The sequence below is a fragment of the Oncorhynchus mykiss genome, chromosome 5, assembly GCF_057628025.1.
Source record: "Oncorhynchus mykiss isolate SJ-2025 chromosome 5, ASM5762802v1, whole genome shotgun sequence".
Classification (NCBI taxonomy): Eukaryota; Metazoa; Chordata; class Actinopteri; order Salmoniformes; family Salmonidae; genus Oncorhynchus; species Oncorhynchus mykiss.
The window spans coordinates 41,470,555-41,492,202 of record NC_143026.1 but is presented as its reverse complement, the minus strand read 5'-3'; the positions used below and the strand labels follow the sequence as shown (position 1 = coordinate 41,492,202).

Sequence of the window (21,648 nt, the reverse complement as noted above, 5' to 3'; positions counted from 1 at the left end):
CAGGAAGGAGACGCGTTCTGTCTCCTAGAAATTAACGTACTTTGGTGCGAAAAGTGCAAACCAATCCCAGAACATCAAAGGACCCTGTGAAGATGCTGGAGGAAACAGGTACAAAAGTATCTATATCCACAGTAAAACGAGTCCTATATCGACCTAACCTGATAGGCCGCTCAGCAAGGAAGAAGTCACTGTTCCAAAACCAGCATAAAAAAGCCAGACTACGGTTTGCAACTGCACATGGGGACAAAGATCGTACTTTTTGGAGAAATGTCCTCTGGTCTGATGAAACAAAAATAGAACTGTTTCGTCATATTGACCATTGTTAAGATTGGAGGAAAAAGGAGGAGGCTTACAAGCCCAAGAACACCATCCCAACCGTGAAGCACGGGAGTGGCAGCATCATGTTGTGGGGGTGCTTTGCTGCAAAAGGGACTGGCGCACTTCACAAAATAGATGGCCTCATGAGGCAGGAAAATTGTGTGGATATATTGAAGCAACATCTCAAGACATCAGTCAGGAAGTTAAAGCTTGGTCGCAAATGGGTCTTCCAAATGGACAATGACCCCAAACATACTTCCAATGTTGTGGCAAAACGGCTTAAGGACAACAAAGTTCTTACTTAGATGTGTGCATTGGGTATATATTGTGTAATTTGTTAGTGCAGTAATGTCTAACAAGTACTGTCAGAGCTAGAAGCACAAACATTTCCCTACATCTGCTAATCACGTGACCAATAAAATTGTATTTGATTTGTGGGGTTGTTTCCAAAGTCAGCTGATTTGGGGAAAACCCCAAACCCAACTTTTAGAACAAATATTGAAGAGTTTAATTTGGGAATGCTTCCTTGGGGTGCTCTACGTTACTATTGTGTTTTTGGCATTAAGAAATAGCTTCCACATGCTCTTTAACACATTTGAGAAATGAGTAGGATCTTCATATATAAGGTCATTGAGCAGGATTTTGTTTTCACATGCAAAAGATAACATTTTTATTGAAAACAATCTGCCTTCCCAATAAAAACTGCTTTAACAATTCAGAGATATTTTATGGAAGAGAGATGTTTCTGGGCGACGAATTATGCTGCCTTGAAAACAACATGACCTAGTGGCACACACTGTTTGATTTGAGAAGGGCACTTTTGCTGTTAACGTCACGGGCCAAAGTGGGGTGCCCGGCGGCTCAGCCTAACCCCACACCCCAATAGCTGTAAACATATTGTTTAACCAATAAATAAATTGCAAGACAATCAAAAATTAAACAGCATTTTAAAGTTTCATTTTTGTTTTAATAAACCTGGACCCACAGACAAGCATCTTTCTTAAAGTTTACAGATCCAGTTAGCAGAATTTCATTGACATACAGGAGTCACTTAATCTTATTTCCCCTCAGTAGTCACTCCAGTCTCACGGTGACAGTTGTGCCTGAGCTAATCAGATCACATAAAGTACAAAACAGACTGAGGCATATTCAGTAAGATGCAACATTTATGGTGTTGCAGATAGATATGTAGTGTATAGATTAGACTATACCTACAATTCATCCTCAAACATGTGGAATAAAAAGGCATGTCCATTCTATACATAAACATTTCTACATTCTGAATGTTGAACCCCACTGAATATGTACCAGAAAACTAAAAGGTATGAAATTAGAGACCAACCCAAAACCACAAATTACAACCAGTCTAAAAAAAGTAGAGGTAACTCCCTAGCCTCAGCAATCATAACATAGCTTCAGACCCCCCACCCATAATTTATTACAGTGTTCTTAATTCCTGATTCTCTACACCTACAGGGGTCCAGGGTTTTGTTCCAGCCCAGCTGTACCAATCCTGAATCAACGAATCCAAGGTTAAATTATTATTTGCATCAGGTGTGTTAGTGATGAGCTACAACAAAATCCTGCACACCCAGTGGATCCCCAGAGCCAGGATTGAGGAAGGCTGTCCTACTATAACAAATCTGTGGTGTAATGGGAGTAAAAAGGTTTTCCCTCCACATCCCATACACAAACATTCAGAATGATTATGTGCCATGGGTATATATATATATATATATATATATATATATATATATATATATATATATAACTCAACAGCAACAAGAGCAAAAACATCTGCTTTCAGATATTCCACAGGATACAACATTCTGAAAGTTTCAGATAGAAATATGATATATAAAGCAGACAATTATTTATTCTAGTCATGTCTATTATGCACAATACATTTCTACTTGAACGTTCTGGGACATTTCACTCTCCTGAACAAGCCCTAAGTATCTCACCTTGAGCGGATGCATTCTGCATACTTAATATAAACAACTTTGTCAGATCACTTGCAAAGGGGTTCAAATATGGGATACATTCTTCACTGGTACCGTCATCATTGCTTAACTATCAGTGTGCATCTCTCGAATACATGTCCTGCTTTTGTTACTTTATACAGCCCATCCACTGACAAGATACAGGCAGGCAGGCAGACATACAACCTCGCTAGCTAATGTATGGCTGATCATGCAGTTGATCAAGCTGCATGGAGTAATCCATAACAAATTATTTGCTTCCTCAGTGATGAGAAAATCAAACTTGACATCATCAAACCTAAGATCTTTGAAAGGCCTTGAGTTCAAAACATGACAGTAACAAGCACATCGATAAAGATGGGAACAAAGGGGTAACAGGGTAAAAAAAAAAAAAACATAAGAGATCCAATTTGTACTCAGACATTTACTGAAATCTGCCAGTCTTATTTCAAGGTGTGACTGATTCGCCATCTCTGTGCTGGAGACAACAGTGGAGCAGGAAGTCGCAGGGGGAAGGTTTTAGGTGTTACACCACTCGCCGCACTTCGAAGAACCTCTTCAGGTAGTAGATCTGTCCCAAAGTCATGGCCACCAGGACCAAGGCCTCGAAGAACGACCAGAGAACCACCCTGCTGTTCGTGTTGTCATTGACTAGATGGAAAGATAACCATGACTTAAGTTCAAGACTGGCTGTCAGTGCTGACACTGCAGCACACACATAACAATAAAGTGAATGGGTACTTAACCACAGTCCATTCGAACACCATTTGCTTTCACGTTCCGTTTCATGTGGTGTGTGTAACTTACTGGCTCTGTGTATCCTCTCCCGGACCTCCATGTACTCCTGCTCATGCTTGACTGCTGTCATGGCAACCGCCAGCTCATTGATCATCTCCTCCAGCTTGTTCTGGTGGGCTGTAACAGAACACACAACCAACCAATCAGGATCAGCATAGAATCAACAACATTCTAGTGAAAATTACATGTATGTTACACTGAACACATTAAAAACACTCCACAAAAGAACACTATTAGTCCCTGTATTGAATGTATGAAATCATGCACAACATGTTCCAGCATCTATTAAAAACATTTTTTAAAAGAGATTTCTCACATCATTCCCAGGCAACATGTACTACCGTAACTAAGTGGTGATTTGTGAACATTAGATTGCACTGGAAAACTCATTCAACTTAGGTTAGAGGAAACCGAATGCATTTGGGCAAACATAGCTTCAGATGAGGCCTGAACCCTACCATCCCAACTCTCGCCACCTGGGGGAAGGGGAAAACAGTCCAGCACAGTCAAGAGGATGGAGAGAAAGAGAGAACAATAGCATCATAAAGAAAAGAGAGAAATAATGTGAAAACAGAAGTGATCATCCGTTAAAGCAATTAACAAATTATTAAGAATAGAGCTTAATTCACACACACAAATCAAGCTTACCTTCCGTCTCCATGTCCTGTCCCTTGGGTGCCTCTCCGATATCGATGGTGAACATGATGATCTTTGGTGTCATGGTGGACATCTTGTTGCTGAAGCAGAACTTGTAGGTCCCGTCCATGTGAGCTGCTACAGAGTATTTCCCACTGGACTCTCTGTCACCTTTGTAGATCTGCTTGTCATCAGGTCCTGTTATCTACATAGGAGACAATATCATTCAAATAATTGACAACTCATGGTGCAACATTGTGGTGTGCTGTCGTTCTAACCAAGATTAAAAAAATATTCTGGACCATTGTAGCAACAAATATATATTTAATTCAGTGGTTGGGGGATCGGGGTGGTCTGCACCACATGGTAGCAAACACTTTACATATTGATACTTTTGAAATCCACTAAAAAGATGGATCTCATTTGCATTTACAACAATTCCCATTCTGATGGTGAATGCATGTGCTGGAGCAGTGCTGTTAAAGAAATGGAAGGGGGCTGTTTCTCAAGTTCTGTTAAACTGACAGCTGTTTGAATGACAGCTAGTAACATTAGTCAACAATACACTTCCTGGCTGTATCATTCATGAACAGGTCAGTCACTTAATAGTTATTTACCAATTTAGCTAACAATTTACAAAAACAGGCAGTGGGTTGACTTTAAACTATACAAAACATGCCTTTCAAAAATAACAAGTATGACTGGCTTGTGGTGAGCAATTAAGCTAAATAGCTAGCTTGTTAGCCATATCCGCTAACGTTAGCTAGCTACTCCCCACCTTCTTTGCGGAAGTGACAAGTGAAACCAAATCCATAAGAAAAAACAAATCCATAAGAAACACCAAATGTAATCTCACCTCAACGTCAATGTCCAAAAAGCCTCCCTCTGCAACTTCAAACATTAGGCCCATCTTGGTTCCTGAGTTGACCCTCTCATGGAAACACTCATCGGCATGAGCGTCTATGCTAACAAAGTAGCCGGATGCTGTGGAGAACAAGACCGCAAAAAGGACAACGATCTCTGAAGCAGTGAACATGTTTATGTTTTAGCTAGCGTTACGTAACGATTGTAGATTCTCCGTATTCCCACGATTTCAAACCCACCCTAAAAGTGCACATGTATCGTATCAGGAGGCTCAGAACAAGCACAAATTATAGAGGGTGAGATTGGAAACTTCCTTGCTAGCAGGCTAGCTTTCAGGTAGACTGCCACGTAAGAATTTAAACGGGAAGTAGCGAGGGTCATATTTTCACAGAACTAAGCGATTTAAAAATCGGCCATCCATTCCCCCTACAGCGCGTGCGCAAACGGAAAATGTATGTTGTGTCGCGTGTCTGGTGACGTTTCAACTGTCGACTCGTTCTGAAGCCTCCGGGGCCGAGGCCTAGGTAATTTTTGTTGTTGTGAAAAATTTCCAACAAATGTCCATTTTTTTGTGCCCGTTTGGAGCGGGGTCTGGACCTTATGAGGCATTTTCGCTGGGACTAGACTGCGGAAGAAAACCACAATAGTTGGAAAAGCCAGCACTAACGTCAGCGCGAGGAAATAAGGGTTGAAAAAATATGACATCTCGGAGGTAACGTAAGCCTTAAGGACTAATCATGGAAAACAATCTGATGATGGTAGTTAGCTAGCTAACTAGCCTGTCGGCTAACATTAGCCTAGAACTGTTTACACTTACAAGATTATCCCAGTGATTTAATGCATACATGTGATCCTCAGTTAACGACCTAATAATAAAAGTCGTATTTGTCAAGGATGTGCCTTGGCGGTGTTTTAGAGTCAGCGTAGTAGTAGTAGTAGTAGTAGTAGTAGTAGTAGTAGTAGTAGTAGTAGTAGTAGTAGTAGTAGTAGTAGTAAGCTAGCTAGCTAAGTAAGTTCTTCATTGGGCAATTACAATGGGCATATGTGAAATTGAAGCTACCTTTTTGAATGTGCACTCATTTTAAAAGCTATCTGCCCAGGATATGCGGTTCAATGCATCTGGTTCAGTTTGGAGGACACGCTTGTTATTCAAAAATATACCCAACATAACTATAGACTGTAAATAAATATATGTTTAATATCCCTCACTTCTCTCAGGATTTCCTGATCATTCTCACATCCTTTAATCATACATCACTAACAGACTATATTCAGGCCACATATGTTCTCTAGGCTAGGCTACCAGTGAACTCTGTGATTTATGACTGCTTGTTATCTCCCCAAGGGTAAGTCAAGGGCCCTGAACCCAGCTGGGTAGATGACTCACTGGCATTTACAATAGAGTTATGATGAAATCCAAAATAAAAGTCTAGACAGGACAAGGACAGGTACCTTGATGTTTAAGCTGGTCATGGATGTGGTGTAGTCCACAAATCTGTGAATTTATGCTGTGTCACCTATTACTTCAAATGCACTTAACTAGCTAGTTTACCTGTGATGTTGTTGTGGTTTTTAGGTGGTTCCACCCCAATATCACGGGGGTGGAGGCTGAGAATCTGCTGCTGACACGGGGGGTGGACGGGAGCTTCCTGGCCCGACCCAGCAAGAGCAACCCTGGAGACTTCACCCTCTCTGTCAGGTGAGTTACTGTAGCACCAGACACTAGAGCTACTGTAGGCTTGGTTGACACTGATACATAAAAAAGGAGTCTATTTAGTTTAGTTACGCCTAAAGCATACAAAGTAAACAAGAAAATGCTTTCCCCATTTATATTGTATTATAAATGATTAGGCAAATTGAAGATAACATTTCACCGTCGCCTGGGTGGTGGGGGTTCATATTTCCCTTTCTATTATTCCCGTGTTTCCCTGGGCAGACGTAACGGAGCTGTCACCCACATTAAGATCCAGAACACAGGGGATTACTATGACCTGTACGGGGGGGAGAAGTTTGCCACCCTGGCTGAGCTGGTTCAGTACTACATGGAGCACCACGGCCAACTCAAGGAGAAGAATGGAGATGTCATCGAGCTCAAATACCCCCTCAACTGTGCTGACCCCACCTCTGAGAGGTGAACACTGACACGGACACAACATGCGTGTTTGTCTCTTGTTTGTCTGTGTGTGTATATACCGCTCTAGCCTGCGTGTCAGTTCGTCAGTAGAGTTCTTTAAACTGTGTTTATCTCTGTGTGTGTGTGTGTGTCCCAGGTGGTTCCATGGTCACCTGTCAGGCCGCGAGGCTGAGAAGCTGCTGACAGAGAAGGGGAAGAACGGTAGTTTCCTGGTCAGAGAGAGCCAGAGCCACCCTGGAGACTTCGTTCTGTCCGTCCGTACCGGTGACGACAAGACAGACAGCAGCGATGGCAAGCCTAAGGTCACGCACGTCATGATCCGCTGCCAGGTATAGTATCATTCATTCTTTTTGTGCTTTACTCCTTCCCTCCCCCCCTCGATCAAAACAGGGTTCGCGTTCTTGGACTGTTGTAAATTAGGTTTTAGAGGTGAATGGTGTTGAATGTCAATATTTGTTACATAATGAGTGCCGCATACCAATGGGCAGAAGTTGGGATACTATAAGTGGCCTGGAATGTTGTCATAAGTTTGTGATACTGACATAAATACAGATAAGGGGTATTACTGGCATACTGTATGACATGTTTGTCTGGCCTTGAGTTTACAGAGAGCTGAGAACTAAAGGAGTGATAATGTGGCATATGCCACGGATACACTACATGATATCTCCGGCAGCGTTTGGAACTGCCGACTGGCGGTCAAGAACAGCGAGTTCATCTCAACCTTTGCTGCCCTTCAGTCCCTTAACTTGTTGGCCCTGATTTAACCTATGCCTATTTAACTAGGCATGTTAGTTAAGAACAAATTCTTATTTTACAATGATGGCCTACCCTCTGCCAAACCTTCCCCTAACCCGGACAACGCTGGGCCGATTGTGCGTCGTCCCATGGCGCTCCCGATCACAGCCGGTTGTGATACAGATCAGGATCGAACCAGGGTCTGTAGTGATACGGTGCCTTAGACCGCTGTGCCACTCTGGAGCCCCTTTAATGATGGAGACATGGATCACCCCAGAGAACACTGCTACTTCAGCTTCTCTCTCTTAATCTGGCTATGTGTTCTCTCATAGTAATTTGGCTCCATCATATCCTCACCTGGTCTCTCCTATCATTGCTATGTGGCTGCCGCTCAAAAACTTTTCTCTTTCCCCATTCTGACACCCAGGTGGCGACAAGCATCTCTGCGTGCCTGGCCGATACCTCAGCTTGGATGTCGTCCCACCACCTCAAGTTTAACCTTGACAAGACAGGGCTCCTCTTCCTCCTGGGGAAGGCATTCCCGCTCCGAGACCTCTCCATCACGGTTGACAACTCCACGGTGTCCCCCTCACAGAGTGAAAAGATCCTTGGCGTGACTCCTGCAGGTTCATGCTCTACAACATCCGTAGTGTACGACCTTACCTCACACAGGAAACGGTGCAGGTCCTAATCCAGGAACTTGTCATCTCCCGTCTGGACTACTGCAACTTGCTGTTGGCTGGGCTTCTCGTTTGTGCCATCAAACCCCTGTAACTTATTCAGAACGCCGCAGCCTGCCTAGTGTTCAACCTTCCTAAGTTCTCCCATGTCACCCCGCTCCTCTGCACACTCCACTGGCTTCCAATCGAAGCTCGCATCCACGACAAGACCATGGTACTTGCCTACGGAGCAGCAAGAGTAACTGCCCCTCCCTACCTTCAGGCTATGCTCAAACCCTACACCCCATCCTGAGTACTCCGTTCTGCCACCTCAGGTCTCTTGGCCCTCCCACCCGCTCACCCCAGACAAAGCTCTTCTCTGTCCTGGCACCCCAATGGTGGAATCAGCTTCCCCCTGAAGCTAGGACAGCAGAGCCCCTGCCCATCTACTGAAAACATTTGAAACCCTACCTCTTCAAAGAGTGTCTTAAATAATCCCCCCGCCCCTCCCAAAAAAGCACAGACTTTGCTGATGGCTTTGCTGATTTTTCCTTTATTGAGGAAAAATGGACTTACTATTACTGAGATATGTGGTTGTCCCATCTAGTTATTTGAATATTAATGCACTAACTGTAAGTCGCTCTGGATAAGAGCGTCTGCTAAATGACAAAAGGTTATTTTACTATTTTGAACATTTCCATATCTCATATCATCCTAATGGGATCATCACCAGTAAGTTCTGTTTTTTGTGTTCCTCAGCATGACCTGAAGTATGACGTGGGTGGAGGAGAGAAATTTGATTCTCTGACAGACCTGGTAGAGCACTATAAGAAGAACCCCATGGTGGAGACACTGGGCACGGTGCTGCAACTCAAACAGGTGTTTTATACAGCTGGGTGTCGCTGTCAGATCTCCTTCCCCAGATCTTGATAACTGTACTAATCACGCCCAAGGCCCTTTTTGTCTTTCAGAAGCATTAATAAGAGCCATTGATTTCTTGTGTTTCTAAACTTGTGTATGTTCTTTCCCCAGCCCCTGAACACCACTCGTATCAACGCAGCGGAGATCGAGAGTAGAGTGAGAGAGCTTAGTAAACTGGCCGAGGCCACGGACAAGGTCAAACAGGGCTTCTGGGAAGAGTTTGAGGTAACATAACGCGTCATTGCATTTCAAAATATATATTTAATGCAGTATTGTTCACATGTCAGGAAAGGTTTTTATACAGTTATACATCCTAAGCTATATATTCTATGTCCTCTGTTTTTCTCCCTCCCAGACTTTGCAGCAGCAGGAGTGTAAGCTGCTATACAGCCGCAAGGAGGGACAGAGAGCAGAGAACAAGAACAAGAACCGATACAAGAACATTCTTCCCTGTGAGAACACACACACACACGCGCACCCTCCCCTATCAAATATCACCATTGCCTGACCACCCTGTTGTTGCCGTATGCATAGCCTGGATATGAGTTAGTCTGATTCAAATCGTGTCTCTCTCTCTCCTCCCTGTCTCCTCTAGTTGATCACACTCGTGTGGTGCTGAACGATGGGGATGGATCTGAGGCTGGTTCTGACTATATCAATGCTAATCTCATCATGGTAGTAACGGACATCATGGTAGGCAAGACAAACTTATTTTCACGATTTCAGTTATGTCATTAAAATCGATTGATCCTAGCACGTTTTTGGGCTCATTCAGTAGTTTTTTTCCCCTGATTTTAAGAATCGTGTTGAAAAAAAGAATGTTTAAAGTACCATTTATAGTCCTAAAACACAGGTTGACAGTGATACTGTTGCTGTTTCCTATTGTCCTATGTATTTGTGATTTATAGCCTAGTGTCAGCACTGGTTTTAAATGTACAAATTCATCGTCTATATGCTGAAATAAGTCTGATATGTTGAAGACCAAGACATAAAAATAACTCCTGACAAACAGGAGTGTTCAGAATACTTGTATTTTTCATAATTATTTTCATAACTGCTCTCACACCAATATTTCACTTCGGACTGAAATTGATTAGCTTGTTCTGTAATCAGTAGCGCACGCAAATTGATCACTCCGATCGATATTGTATTAAAATCAATGGAACTTGGACAATAACCACGGCGACATGTACCGTTTGCGCTCTTCTAAAAGACGAACCACAACAAACTTGGGTATGCTACGTATACCTTTCGATAGATGAGAACCTGTAGTAGCCACTTATCAACTAGATGGCCAATTTGAAAATGGGAAACGCAACCCTTTTTTTTGACTGGATTATTTCAACGAATCGTCACCTCACAGGTAGTTCAAATGACAATTATCTGTATCATTTGAGTTTGAAAATGACCACAGTGTTCCAAGTCCGGAGGACAGGCGCGTATGATTAAAATCACACAAAGACGTGAATCTGTTTTTAAATCAATCGATTTAGTATCGTCTTGATGACTATAAACTTTTATATTAACATCACCAATCTGAGGTAAAAAAGGATGTGTAATTCCACACAATGAAAAAGCAAGCTTGTGTAAGGTAGTAACACAAACGTTCAATATTAGGGAAATTGGCTCCATGTCAAATTTTTCTATGGCAGAATAATGAAAATGTGTAATGGCAAAAATAATTTAACATGTCAATTTAGGATGATAGTATATGTTGCCCACTCACAAACTATTGCAACAATTACATCTGTTTCTCACTAATTGAGCCATTTTGGAGAGTTTTATAAGACTCTTAAACACAATTTAACCCTGGCGCTCTAGACTAAAGCTTCTATAGTGTCTGTGCAGCAGGCGGAACCTTTGACGTCCTCAATCATGGTAAACTCACTTTATCCTCAGGACCCACACCTGTCAGACACAGTAAATGACTTAGACTCAGCTCTATTTCAAACAGTCTGTGACAGCTCTACAAAATGCTTATGCAAGCTTTACCGTACCAGTTTGTGCTGTAGCTTGTCTTTAAAAATAATAATAATAATAATTCAATGTGTGTGGACTGTGAAGTGTACTGCTAGCTGACCAATGTGTGCAACTTTAGTTTGCGCGTAGTCTGCTTCCCTCTGTCACCGTGTGTTCCAATCCGCACTACATTCAACACAGCTCCCGTCTCTGTAGAACTCGGTGTTCTTTCTCTCTCTAGCCGGAGTTGGAGTCCAAGTGTAACAGCACCAAGCCGAAGAAGTCGTACATCGCCACCCAGGGCTGTCTACAGAACACCATCAGTGACTTCTGGAGGATGGTGTTCCAGGAGAACTCCCGGGTCATCGTCATGACTACCAAGGAGGTGGAGAGAGGAAAGGTAACTGGCTGACTGGGTCTCCATTCCCGAGCATCTCTGAAAAACCTACGAAGCAGGCCTCCTGGTTATCAGTGTGCATTTTTTTCCTGAGGTTTTGGAGCAGGAGTATTGTAGTGAATAGACGCACGTTTTCTATTTGTATGTTTGATTTGGTCGCCATTTGTGTGTCATCTCCCTGCAGAGTAAGTGTGTGAAGTACTGGCCAGACATGTCAGCTCTGAAGGAGTATGGAATCATGCGTGTCCGCAACGTCAAAGAGACGTCCGCTCACGACTACATCCTGCGAGAACTCAAACTGTCCAAGGTCGGACAGGTGAGAGGAGAGGGCTGTGTTTTTTTCTAAGTGCACCGTACGGGTGTGTGTTGACTGTGTGTGAGCATGCGTGATACTTAAAAATGTGTGTGTTCCAGGGTAACACAGAGCGGACAGTGTGGCAGTACCATTTCAGAGCCTGGCCGGACCATGGGGTCCCTACAGACCCCGGGGGTGTTCTGGACTTCCTAGAGGAGGTCAACCTCAAACAGGAGAGTATTCTAGAGGCTGGACCCATAGTGGTGCACTGCAGGTACACATGAGCACACACACGCACACACACGAGACAGTTGTGTGTATTGTTGCCATCTAATTCTCTCTCTCTCCAGTGCTGGTATCGGGCGGACAGGAACGTTCATAGTGATTGACATCCTCATTGATGTCATCCGGGAAAAAGGTGAGTGCAAATGCGTCATCTATTTGTGCTTGATGAGATGGTCTCCATAAAGAATGCTTTGCTTCGTTCAGACCCCGTAGGTGGTCTGTGTCTGCTGTATAAATCCTCTTCTGTGACTCTGTAGGAGTGGACTGTGACATAGACGTTCCTAAGAGCATCCAGATGGTTCGTTCCCAGCGGTCTGGGATGGTTCAGACTGAGGCCCAGTACAGGTTCATCTACATGGCTGTCCAGCACTACATAGAGACACTGCAGAGACGCATAGAGGAGGAACAGGTGTGTGTGTGTGTGTGTGTGTGTGTGTCCATGTGTGTGTGTCCATGTGTGTGTGTCCATGTGTGTGTGTCCGTGTGTGTGTGTCCGTGTGTGTGTGTGTGTGTGTGTGTGTGTCCATGTGTATGTGTGTGTCCATGTGTATGTGTGTGTCCATGTGTATGTGTGTGTCCATGTGTATGTGTGTGTCCATGTGTATGTGTGTGTGTTTTGTCAGTATGAGTGGTCGTAGAAGTATTTCTCTAACCTCCTTTCCGTCTGTCTTTAACAGAAGAGTAAGATAAAGGGGAGGGAGTACACCAACATTAAGTATTCTCTATCTGACCTGACGGGTGGAGACCAGCTGCAGAGCCCTCTGCCTCCCTGCACCCCCAGCCCCACCCCCAACTGCACAGAGTGAGTACCTACTCACAACCAGTTGTGGGGAAAAAGTGCCCAATTGTCATACTTGAGTAAAAGTGAAGATATCTTAATAGAAAATGACTCAAGTAAAAATGAAAGTCACCCTAAAATACTACTTGTGTAAAATCTAAGTATTTACCTTTTAAATATACTTAAGTATTAAATGTAAATGTCATTTCTAAAATATACTTAAGTATCAAAAGTAAAACTATAAATCCTCTCAAATTCCTTATATTAAGCAAATGTTATAAATTTGTATTTATTTACAGATAGCCAGGGACACAGTCCAACACTTGGACATAATTTACAAATGAAGCATGTGTGTTTAGTGATTCCGCCAGATCAGAGGCAGTAGGGATGACCAGGGATGTTCTCTTGATAGAAGAATTGGACCATTTTCCTGTCCTGCTAAGAATTCAAAATGTCTAGAGTACTTTTGGGGTGTCAGGGAAAATATATGAAGTTGTCAGATATGAATAGTAAAGCACAGATACCCCAAAACACTACATGATTAGTACTTTAAAGGTTGTTTTTTAATTAGTTTTACTATTACCAGCTACTATACTCAAGCTAACACTTAGCTAGTCAGTTTCAATTGAGAAATACCTTGACTGATGCGTTTCTCTGTCTGTGGTATGTATGTGTTTTCTCTTTTTTTCCCTGCGTGTGTGTGTGTGTGTGTGTATAGGATGAGGGAGGACAGCTCTAGAGTGTATGAGAACGTCGGTCTGATGCAGCAGCAGAAGAGCTACAGATGAGATTCACCTTTGACCCCCACGCTGTCCCAGGTAAATACAGGAACTGTGTCTTGAGTTCATTTTGCGGTTGTTGCTTTTTTTTGTTATAAAGGACCGGAATTCTCTCTCTCTCCCTCTGTCCCTCTCAGGAATCTGTTAAATTTTTGTTGCCAGCTGCACCTGAACACCTGAGACGTGATCACGATGACTACACGGAAAAGAAGAAAACGTAAAATAACGAAAAACAAAAGTCTGAGAGAACCGAGACTAACGGAGGGGTTTTTGTTCCCTTCCTCCTCCTCTGCTCCTTATCCTCGTCCCCCCTCTCTCTCCAGGAACAGTAGCCCTCTAGTCCCCTAAACCACTGTGATTATCTGGAGAGCCCTAACGAGCTTAATGACAGAACTTAATAACAAGCCTAAAGCCCTAAACTTAACCTCAGCCTGAGTTTAGACCTTCTCAGACCAGACCCAGGCTGCTCTGTTCTCAGCTCACTAGAGGGAGAATAACCTAGCTTACCTGTTCTGTTTGTTATTATTCCACCCTCTCTTTTTGGCATGAATTTTTCTTCTGTCTTATTTCTTATTAACCAAAGGAAAGAAATGCATCGATCGTTTGTTTATTGGGAAGTAGTGAGATGAGTGAGCCCTTCTCAGATTTGAGAAAAAAGGCCTGTGCCAAAATGGTTTCATCCAACATCTCGGCCAACAGTGGTCTCCCTCTGCCCGGTTAAACCAGAGTGTGGGGGGGACACTGTTTGCAGAGAAAAAAGGGATACTTCCAGTGGTAATATTGTTTTCATTTTTTTGTATCATGTTTTCTGTTACTGAAGGAAGAATTCTGGGTATTGTAGTGATGTTATTTTTTAAATCTTCACCCCCCTCAAACTAGAGTCCCAATAACTTCCCAGTGGATTTCTATTCAGGATGTTGGGGAGGATTTTTTTGTTGTCTTTTTAAAGGCATATTTTTGGTTTATTTTTATTACATGTTTTTGTTGACATGTTTTTGTTGTTGCCACAGTGATACTCAGTCTCCCTTGGTTACCATTCCCAAACTCGCACCCGATGTCCTTAACGCCGCATTTACATAGCAGCGCAACAGCTACAGCACAAGCCTTGTACCTTGGGTGGAATTGGCGGCTAGAACTCCCAGGGTGCCTTCTGTTCCCACTAAGCACTAATGTGGGGTCTGAGGGTTGTTTCTGGAGGTGTGGTCGCCTCGCCCCATACTGTTCGTAAGTGCTGTTATAACAACGAACAGAAGAGTTGTCTACAGCACCGACAGTGGGGGACGAGATTAGAGGTAGGGTGCTTCCTCCCAGGCGCTTCTGTTCCAATGTTACTGTGGAAACTGTTTCAGAGTTTCTGGGGTAACTTGTTGTTTATGCCAGTCCGCCTAGCAACATGCATCGCCACTGAGATGCGGCTGCCCCAAAAAGTTTTACGTTATTTCTTTGTTTTTTGTTTTTTTCTTTCTTTGTCTGTTCTTTTTAAAGATGAATGCCTATTGTGTACTTTTGAAGCACCACATAAACTTAATTTTCTCGGTTTCGAGAAGCTACCGCACATTTTTGATTTCTGGCCATTTTAGTTTTCAATTGTCGTGGTTGTCATGGAAACTACAGGTCCACTGTTGGTTGGCCGGATTTAACTTGATAGGTTAAAAGGAGTGCCTGGTCACTCTCTCTCACAGACGCACACAGACACACACACACACACAATTGCAATCAGCTACAATTCCTTTGTTCTCCATTTATGTTTCACGGTTGAACATGCAGTTTCAGTCTGTTTTATTATTTTGCTAGGTGCATCACACTAAACCACATTTCTTTCTCGATCTGTTGTCCATTTGAAACTAAGTGCTTATTGTCGACTACAGTATTCTGGAAAGGGTTGTTCCCAGGTTGATATATTAATTTAATATATGTGTTTTGTATGTACATTATTACCATGATAAAGTATCTACCCATTTCATTTCAAATGTGTAACATAACGTTAGCTTTTTCGCCAACACGCCTCCCCGTCTACACAGTTGATTACTGTTTAAAGGTTGTTTTTTTGTTTTGTTTTTACATTGCAGCTCGTTTCCTATATAGTGCAGTGCACTGTTAATGGCCAGAGCCTTATGAGGCCAGAAGTAGTAACCTATATAGGGAATATGGTGCCATTTCAGATCAGCCCTTTGGGTAATGCAGGGAGGGTTGAGGAGGAAGTTGTGATCTTCTGTATGTCCAGGGTTATGTTCTCATTCATCCCCCTTTTCCCTAAAGTGTGCACTAGTTCACTCCCCCTCGTTGTATTTAAAATAATATTGGATTGGTCTGTGTAAGTTTGCTGTCTTGGCGATGAGGGAGGTCTAGAACATTCCTTTTCTCAACCTCTCTGGGGCTCCAGGTACAAGTTACCCCTAAGCACTGATCTAGGATCAGCTTTGCCGCCCCAAGACCTAAGCTTGACCATTCGGAGGAAACCTATTTAACTGACTAGATCAATGTCTAAGGGCAACTTCATCCTATTCTGGGGAGTTGTTCTTCTGAATGGTTAGTTTGTTTCTCTCCTTTGACTGAGTTCGGGGATCCTTAGTATCTACTGTGCTGTGTGTAGTGAGCCCGTTCATTGTACTGTAGGGTGTGTTTGTCGAACACTAGTCTGTGGCGTGCTTCTGGTGTTTTTATGTATCGTGGTGTGTTAGGATTTGTGTGGGTGTGTGAGAGAGGGTGTGTGCGTGAGAGAGGGTGCGTGTCCAGAGAATACTGATGTTTCAGCTGCCTGCTCCTCGATGCCTGGTCATCTCTTCTGGATTCTGTTTTCCTCTGATCACGATGAAATTGCTTTTTTCTCTTGTTTCCTGTTTTGTTTACATGCATAGATGTGCCTCCCTATGCATATGCATTACATGTGTTGGTTATACTCTGAGAAACCAGTGCTCTTCAGTCTCACCTCCATACTTAACCTGAAAACACTTTAATGTGAACTTCTGTCAACCCTGACAGCATACAAAAAAAAAAGGAAAAATGTTGAACTCAATGCAAACAAACGAAACAAACTATATTTTTTAACTTGTATATTGTACATTAATATCTTGTAGAGGAGAATGTACTTACTAAACATATCTAATTGCCAATAAGATGAACTGTCTGTGTAATCTAATAGCTCTCTACCCTGTGTCGTGGAGTTGGAGCTTTCTCACAAAGCTTAAGAGGTTTATCGTATTGTATTTCATTGCAGGTAACCTGGGTAACTTCCTTGATAACGATAATAAACGGCAATGCTCATGCCTCAAAACGTCTCCCTCCTGTTGTTATTGGCACTGCAATGAATAGAAAGGCATCACACTGCGCAGTCAGTCAGTTACACACACTGATTTTAAAGAGTTAAAGACGTCAAGCGTTCCTTATGCATTTTCAAGGATGTCATTTTCGGTTGGGGCTCATTCTTACAGCACCATGCAGCTAAGTTGATGAAGCCCCCTGCTAAGTGGCGGTGTAATGCCAGCACCAGAGGTCTGACCAAGGTGCATTCATTAAAGAAACAGCACCTTGATGCTAAAGCATGTTGGCTTTTAATGATAAAATAGCACTTTCCGCTAATTATTTCCTCAGAGCTGCTGAGTACAGCACAGTAGCTCTTACATTCAGCTGTGGAAGCCTGCCAGCACTGTTGAGCAACCATATATCTTGTGGCGTGCCCAGTCTCCAGGACTGTGTGTCCGTGCCTGCACGCGAGCGAGCCCCTACGAACTGCCTTTGTATCCGTTGTTGCTCACTTCAATAGTGACGTTAACAACAAAGGATTTAAACAAGACATCTGACCTCGGATCTGTTCTTAGTGGGGATAACCTTCTCCCACTCTAAAGGTAAAAGAACCGTGTTGACAGTGTGGTCATAAGTATATCGACACTGGGCACTCCAAGGAAACTCACAAATGTAACTGGGTGCTCCCATGTGATGTGTAGCCTAAGTCTTGGTCTCTGTTATGCCATAATCTCTGGCCAATCCTTCTTTCCGCCCTCCCAGTCTATAAGGGCAGCAGTGTGTTGTACCCTCAGTAACAGATTCCTAAGATGGTGGGGACATTCTTTCTGCTCTGTATCGGATCCTGTCTCCTGCTGCTGGTTGTGCTGAGGCCTCGGAGGCCCAGGAACTTCCCGCCGGGACCACCGCCCGTTCCTATATTTGGGAATGTTCTGCAGCTGAGCATGAAGAATCCTATGGCTGGCTTGGATAAGGTAAGAAGACGGAACGAGCACTCGAGAAAGTTGCAATGTTTTTATTTTCTTCATATTTTGGGGTTTTCAAAGGTGAAGTAGGCCATGAACAAACATGTAGGCTTTAGCTAAGCAAGCTAACAGTCTCCTATATTGTTTTCTAGCTGTCCGGAGAGTATGGTGAGGTGTACAGCCTGTTCCTGGGCTGGAGGCCTGCCGTGGTGCTCCATGGTCTACAGGCGGTACGGGAGGCACTGGTGACTAAATCCGTGGACTTCGCTGGACGACCACAGGGCATGATGGTCAACCACGTTACAGAGGACAAAGGTGATATGTGTTAGCCATGCAACAAGATATCATAGCATTTTATACCGCTGTCATATTACATTATACCATGTATTACATGGCAGTGTATTGCAATGACGTAGCTCTACCGAACCATGTTTTAATGGCGGTTTCTAGAGATTACAGGTATATTGTGGCTCAGGCTCAGAAGATTAACCCAGTGTTTCACCACCACAGGTCTGATCATGGGTAACTACGGGGCGGTGTGGAAGGAGCACCGGCGCTTTGCTCTGACCACCATGAAGAACTTTGTTCTGGGGAAGAGATCCATGGAGGAGAGGATCCTGGAGGAGACGGATCACGTCTGCACTCGGCTGGGAGAGAATGCAGGTATGTAACCCTCATCTAACCCGTCGTTGAGGATCAAAAAAAAAAGGTGTTGATGAGTTGAACTGGATACTCAATGTCAACTTATTTGTCGAGGTTTTTAGAAGAAGTGCTTCAATTGTGTGTTGTGTGTTGGAAACAAACGTCGTCGTAGCAACAGTGTGTTATTTCTCAGGTAAATCCTTGGACCCTGTGACTCTGGTCCACAGCGCTGCGTCCAACATCATCTGCTCGGTTCTGTTTGGTCATCGCTATGACTACCAGGACCCGGTCCTCTCCTTCGTCATCAACAGCTTCAAGGAGAATGCTCAGATTGCTAACGGGCCCTGGGCTGCTGTGAGTTACAAATACACTCAATTTAACCTCTATTGCAGCATAAAAAGGTCACAGTTGTTGCACGCAACATTTCTCAGATCCAACGTCTTTAACGTTTTTACCTGAAGTAGATAATTCTATTCTTAATTTAGCTCTATGGACACTTATGTAGTCATTCATTAGGCCTTTATGTGTCATTCTCTACGCAGGTCTATGACAGCTTCCCGCTGCTGCGGCGGCTGCCCCTCCCCTTCCAGAGAGTGTTTGACAACTACAGAGCTCTGAAGAAACACACCGTGGAACTAGTGGAGCAGCACAAACGCACACGTGCACCGGGGGAGCCGCGAGACGTCGTAGACTGCTATCTGGATGAGATGGACAAGGTGTGTGTGTTATCCTGTCTTTAGTGTTAAATGACTGAATGTGTTTATACCACTGTTATTACATTAAGTTATAGCAGATCTATAACGTGTTCTCCAGAGAGGTCCAGAGGGGTGTGCGCTGGAAGAGGGGAGGTTGGTGATGTTACTACTGGACCTCCATTTCGCTGGGACTGACACTAGCTCCAATTCCATACTCACGGCGCTGCTCTACCTAGCTACACACACACACATACAGGGTGAGTGGACGCACACCCTGGCTTTAGCTCAGTGGGCTAACTCAGTCTCATTGTCATTCAGATGGCCCTGGGTTTGATACTCATTGGCGACATCATGTTATCGCTGCAAACTGTTCCTACATGAGCTGTCTGGCACAGGCCAGGACACGCATTAGCTTAAGACAGTCGGTCGGTCCCAAAGGAGGCTGACAAAAAGTATTAATTTCTCTCCCTTTGTCTTCTCTCTCTTTGACTCCATCCCTCACTCCCCAGCCCAATGTCAGACAGAGATTGACAGTGTTCTGGGGGGGAAGGAGAGAGTGTCGTTTGAGGACAGACACAGGATGCCCTATGTGATGGCCACTATCCATGAGACCCAGCGTCTAGCCAACATCGCACCGCTAGGGGTGTTTCATGCTACCATCAGACCCACCAAGCTCATGGGCTATGACATACCAGAGGTACACACACAGATAACCTTTTAAATTACACACACACACTCACACTCACACAAGAGACAGATCTGGTCAATGTTGGCCCTTTGGGGAACAAGGCTTGTGGGCTATAACATACCCAAGGTGATAAGTGACATTCACATACAAGCACACACACACACGAGTGCACACACACACACACAAATGCATTGACCTTCAGCATTCAACATGTATGGTCATGAATTTGGCATTATTCCTTCAGTTGTTATTGGTGCCTCTCCCCATCTCTTTGTGTTTTTCTCTCTCTTGCTCCCTGCCCACCTCTGTCTCCTACTACCTGTCTTTCTGCCTATCTTCCCCTTATCATTCTATTTCCCTCCATCCCTCTGCCCCCTACACTTTCCTCTCTCTCTCCCTCCCTCCCCCTCTCACTCACTCTCCTTCCCCGTCCCTCTCTCCTTCATATTTCCCTCACTCTCTGGCAAAGGGGACTCTGGTTATCACCAACCTCACCTCTGTGCTCTTTGAGAGCAGCCAATGGGAGCGTCCAAATGACTTTAACCCGGCCCACTTCCTGAATGATGACGGGCAGTTTGTGAAACCAGAAGCCTTTCTGGTGTTCTCGGCAGGTAAAACTGATAATAAATAGCTTCTGACAACATGGCCACCAGTTCTATCAATCATAACAGTGCAGATGAATGAGAGGGGACGAGGAGAGACTATCGAAATGCAGCCTAAGGTTATAGACAGGAATACTGTCATCTTATTCTCTAGAGAGAAACGGAGCCGTTCAGTGGATCTACAGGTGTTTGAGGTTTATGATGTAAATCCTGGGCTGTTTATGTAACTAGTGTTTAGTTCTGGATTTATATAACTGCTGTTGTTAGTTATGTAAATGTGACAAGTCATGCTTCAGCCCCTGCTGGCCAAGTAGACAGTTTTAATAAGCAAACAATCAGAGACAAAGAGAACAGAAAGAGTGAAATTGGTAGTTAGGCCAGTGAGATTTTGTACTCTGTCATTATGTTACTGATTTTGTGTGTGTGTGTGTGTGTGTGTGTGTGTGTGTGTGTGTGTGTGTGTGTGTGTGTCAGGTCCTCGTGTGTGTCTCGGGGAGCTGCTGGCACGTATGGAACTCTTCCTCATCCTGGTCACTCTGCTGCAGCGATTCCACTTCCTGTGGCCAGAGGATGCTGGGAACCCTGACCTTTCACCTGTGTTTGGGGGGATCCAGTCACCCAAACCCTACAGGGTATCAGTCAGACTGAGAGGAAACCAGGGAGCCTGATGGAACCAGTTGGAGCCAGTGTTACTTTTAAATATGTCCCCACATCATTATGGAGTATGGAGGGGCTCCCGAGTTGCGCAGCGGTCTAAGGCACTGCATCTCACAACCGGCCATGATTGGGAGTCCCATAGGGCGGTGCACAATTGGCCCAGTGTCGTCCGGGTTAGGTTTAATAATGTAAAGCATTGTGATATTTTTTTATTGTGTTTGGCAGCAGTTCCATCATAAAATCTGTTTGGTTCATGTTTAAGTCATGTTTTCATATTTTTTTTTATAGCAAATGGCATGTGATCCTCTGCCATGCGTCATTTATCCCTGTAAAGCTGTCTCAGGTTTATCCTGTACCTCATTTCAATGCTTGCACAGCTCTCCTGAATCAGCGGACTTTAAAACGAGTAATACGTTATATAGCCTTGTGCGTGTGTTGGGGGGGGGGCAGGCGTGAGTTTTATATAGGCTTTTCAAGAGGGGCAATGCCCGGTCAATTAGGCAGCCAATGTACCGTGGCGCGGGAGAGAATGCTGTAGCACTGCAGAACCTAGTCCACTGCAAGACCTAGTCTCTCCTCTGTCATGGCCATGAACAACCTCAAGAGGGCTACA

General features: G+C 43.9%; 3 protein-coding genes across 4 annotated transcripts; 2 read left to right on the top strand and 1 right to left on the bottom strand.

The window, feature by feature from the left end:
• Nucleotides 1–1,263: 1,263 nt before the first annotated feature.
• On the bottom strand, nt 1,264–5,050 carry LOC110523837 (transmembrane emp24 domain-containing protein 2). 2 transcript variants are annotated; one of them, XM_021602893.3, is made up of 5 exons: nt 4,591–5,028; nt 3,747–3,939; nt 3,557–3,574; nt 3,108–3,215; nt 1,264–2,951 (listed from the first exon to the last, which is right to left on the bottom strand). In XM_021602893.3, exons 1-5 carry the CDS (start codon nt 4,768–4,770, stop codon nt 2,827–2,829), a joined length of 624 nt encoding a protein of 207 aa, XP_021458568.1. In that variant the 5' UTR covers nt 4,771–5,028; the 3' UTR covers nt 1,264–2,826. The 2 variants fall into 2 exon arrangements, with proteins under 2 accessions (XP_021458568.1, XP_021458569.1); XM_021602894.3 differs by lacking the exon at nt 3,557–3,574 and having other exon boundaries at nt 4,591–5,050.
• LOC110523836 (protein tyrosine phosphatase non-receptor type 11) lies at nt 4,943–16,817 on the top strand. The gene is made up of 16 exons (XM_021602892.3): nt 4,943–5,310; nt 6,175–6,297; nt 6,535–6,729; nt 6,869–7,061; nt 8,889–9,008; nt 9,162–9,275; nt 9,406–9,502; nt 9,646–9,743; nt 11,251–11,409; nt 11,591–11,722; nt 11,821–11,975; nt 12,052–12,119; nt 12,244–12,395; nt 12,664–12,788; nt 13,483–13,582; nt 13,681–16,817. Exons 1-15 carry the CDS (start codon nt 5,297–5,299, stop codon nt 13,550–13,552), a joined length of 1,815 nt encoding a protein of 604 aa, XP_021458567.1. The 5' UTR covers nt 4,943–5,296; the 3' UTR covers nt 13,553–13,582; nt 13,681–16,817.
• Nucleotides 16,818–17,492: 675 nt separating this feature from the next.
• Nucleotides 17,493–21,296, top strand: LOC110523835 (cytochrome P450 2D15). Its single transcript, XM_021602891.3, has 9 exons — nt 17,493–17,760; nt 17,904–18,066; nt 18,262–18,414; nt 18,587–18,747; nt 18,936–19,109; nt 19,207–19,345; nt 19,598–19,785; nt 20,246–20,387; nt 20,853–21,296. The coding sequence occupies exons 1-9, from the start codon at nt 17,596–17,598 to the stop codon at nt 21,044–21,046; spliced, it is 1,479 nt and encodes a 492-aa protein (XP_021458566.3). The 5' UTR covers nt 17,493–17,595; the 3' UTR covers nt 21,047–21,296.
• Nucleotides 21,297–21,648: the final 352 nt, after the last annotated feature.

What these genes read in the sequence shown, in the direction of transcription:
- LOC110523836 (XM_021602892.3), top strand. An exon ending in ATACAAGAACATTCTTCCCT is followed by an intron (nt 9,503 to 9,645) that starts GTGAGAACACAC and finishes TGTCTCCTCTAG; the next exon opens with TTGATCACACTCGTGTGGTG. An exon ending in CCCATAGTGGTGCACTGCAG is followed by an intron (nt 11,976 to 12,051) that starts GTACACATGAGC and finishes CTCTCTCTCCAG; the next exon opens with TGCTGGTATCGGGCGGACAG.
- LOC110523837 (XM_021602893.3), bottom strand. Translation starts at nt 4,770, where the DNA reads ATGTTCACTGCTTCAGAGATCGTTGTCCTTTTTGCGGTCTTGTTCTCC. An exon ending in TTTTGGACATTGACGTTGAG is followed by an intron (nt 3,940 to 4,590) that starts GTGAGATTACAT and finishes TCTCCTATGTAG; the next exon opens with ATAACAGGACCTGATGACAA. An exon ending in GGAGAGGATACACAGAGCCA is followed by an intron (nt 2,952 to 3,107) that starts GTAAGTTACACA and finishes CTTTCCATCTAG; the next exon opens with TCAATGACAACACGAACAGC.
- LOC110523835 (XM_021602891.3), top strand. Translation starts at nt 17,596, where the DNA reads ATGGTGGGGACATTCTTTCTGCTCTGTATCGGATCCTGTCTCCTGCTG. An exon ending in CTATGGCTGGCTTGGATAAG is followed by an intron (nt 17,761 to 17,903) that starts GTAAGAAGACGG and finishes ATTGTTTTCTAG; the next exon opens with CTGTCCGGAGAGTATGGTGA. An exon ending in TGGGCTATGACATACCAGAG is followed by an intron (nt 19,786 to 20,245) that starts GTACACACACAG and finishes TCTCTGGCAAAG; the next exon opens with GGGACTCTGGTTATCACCAA.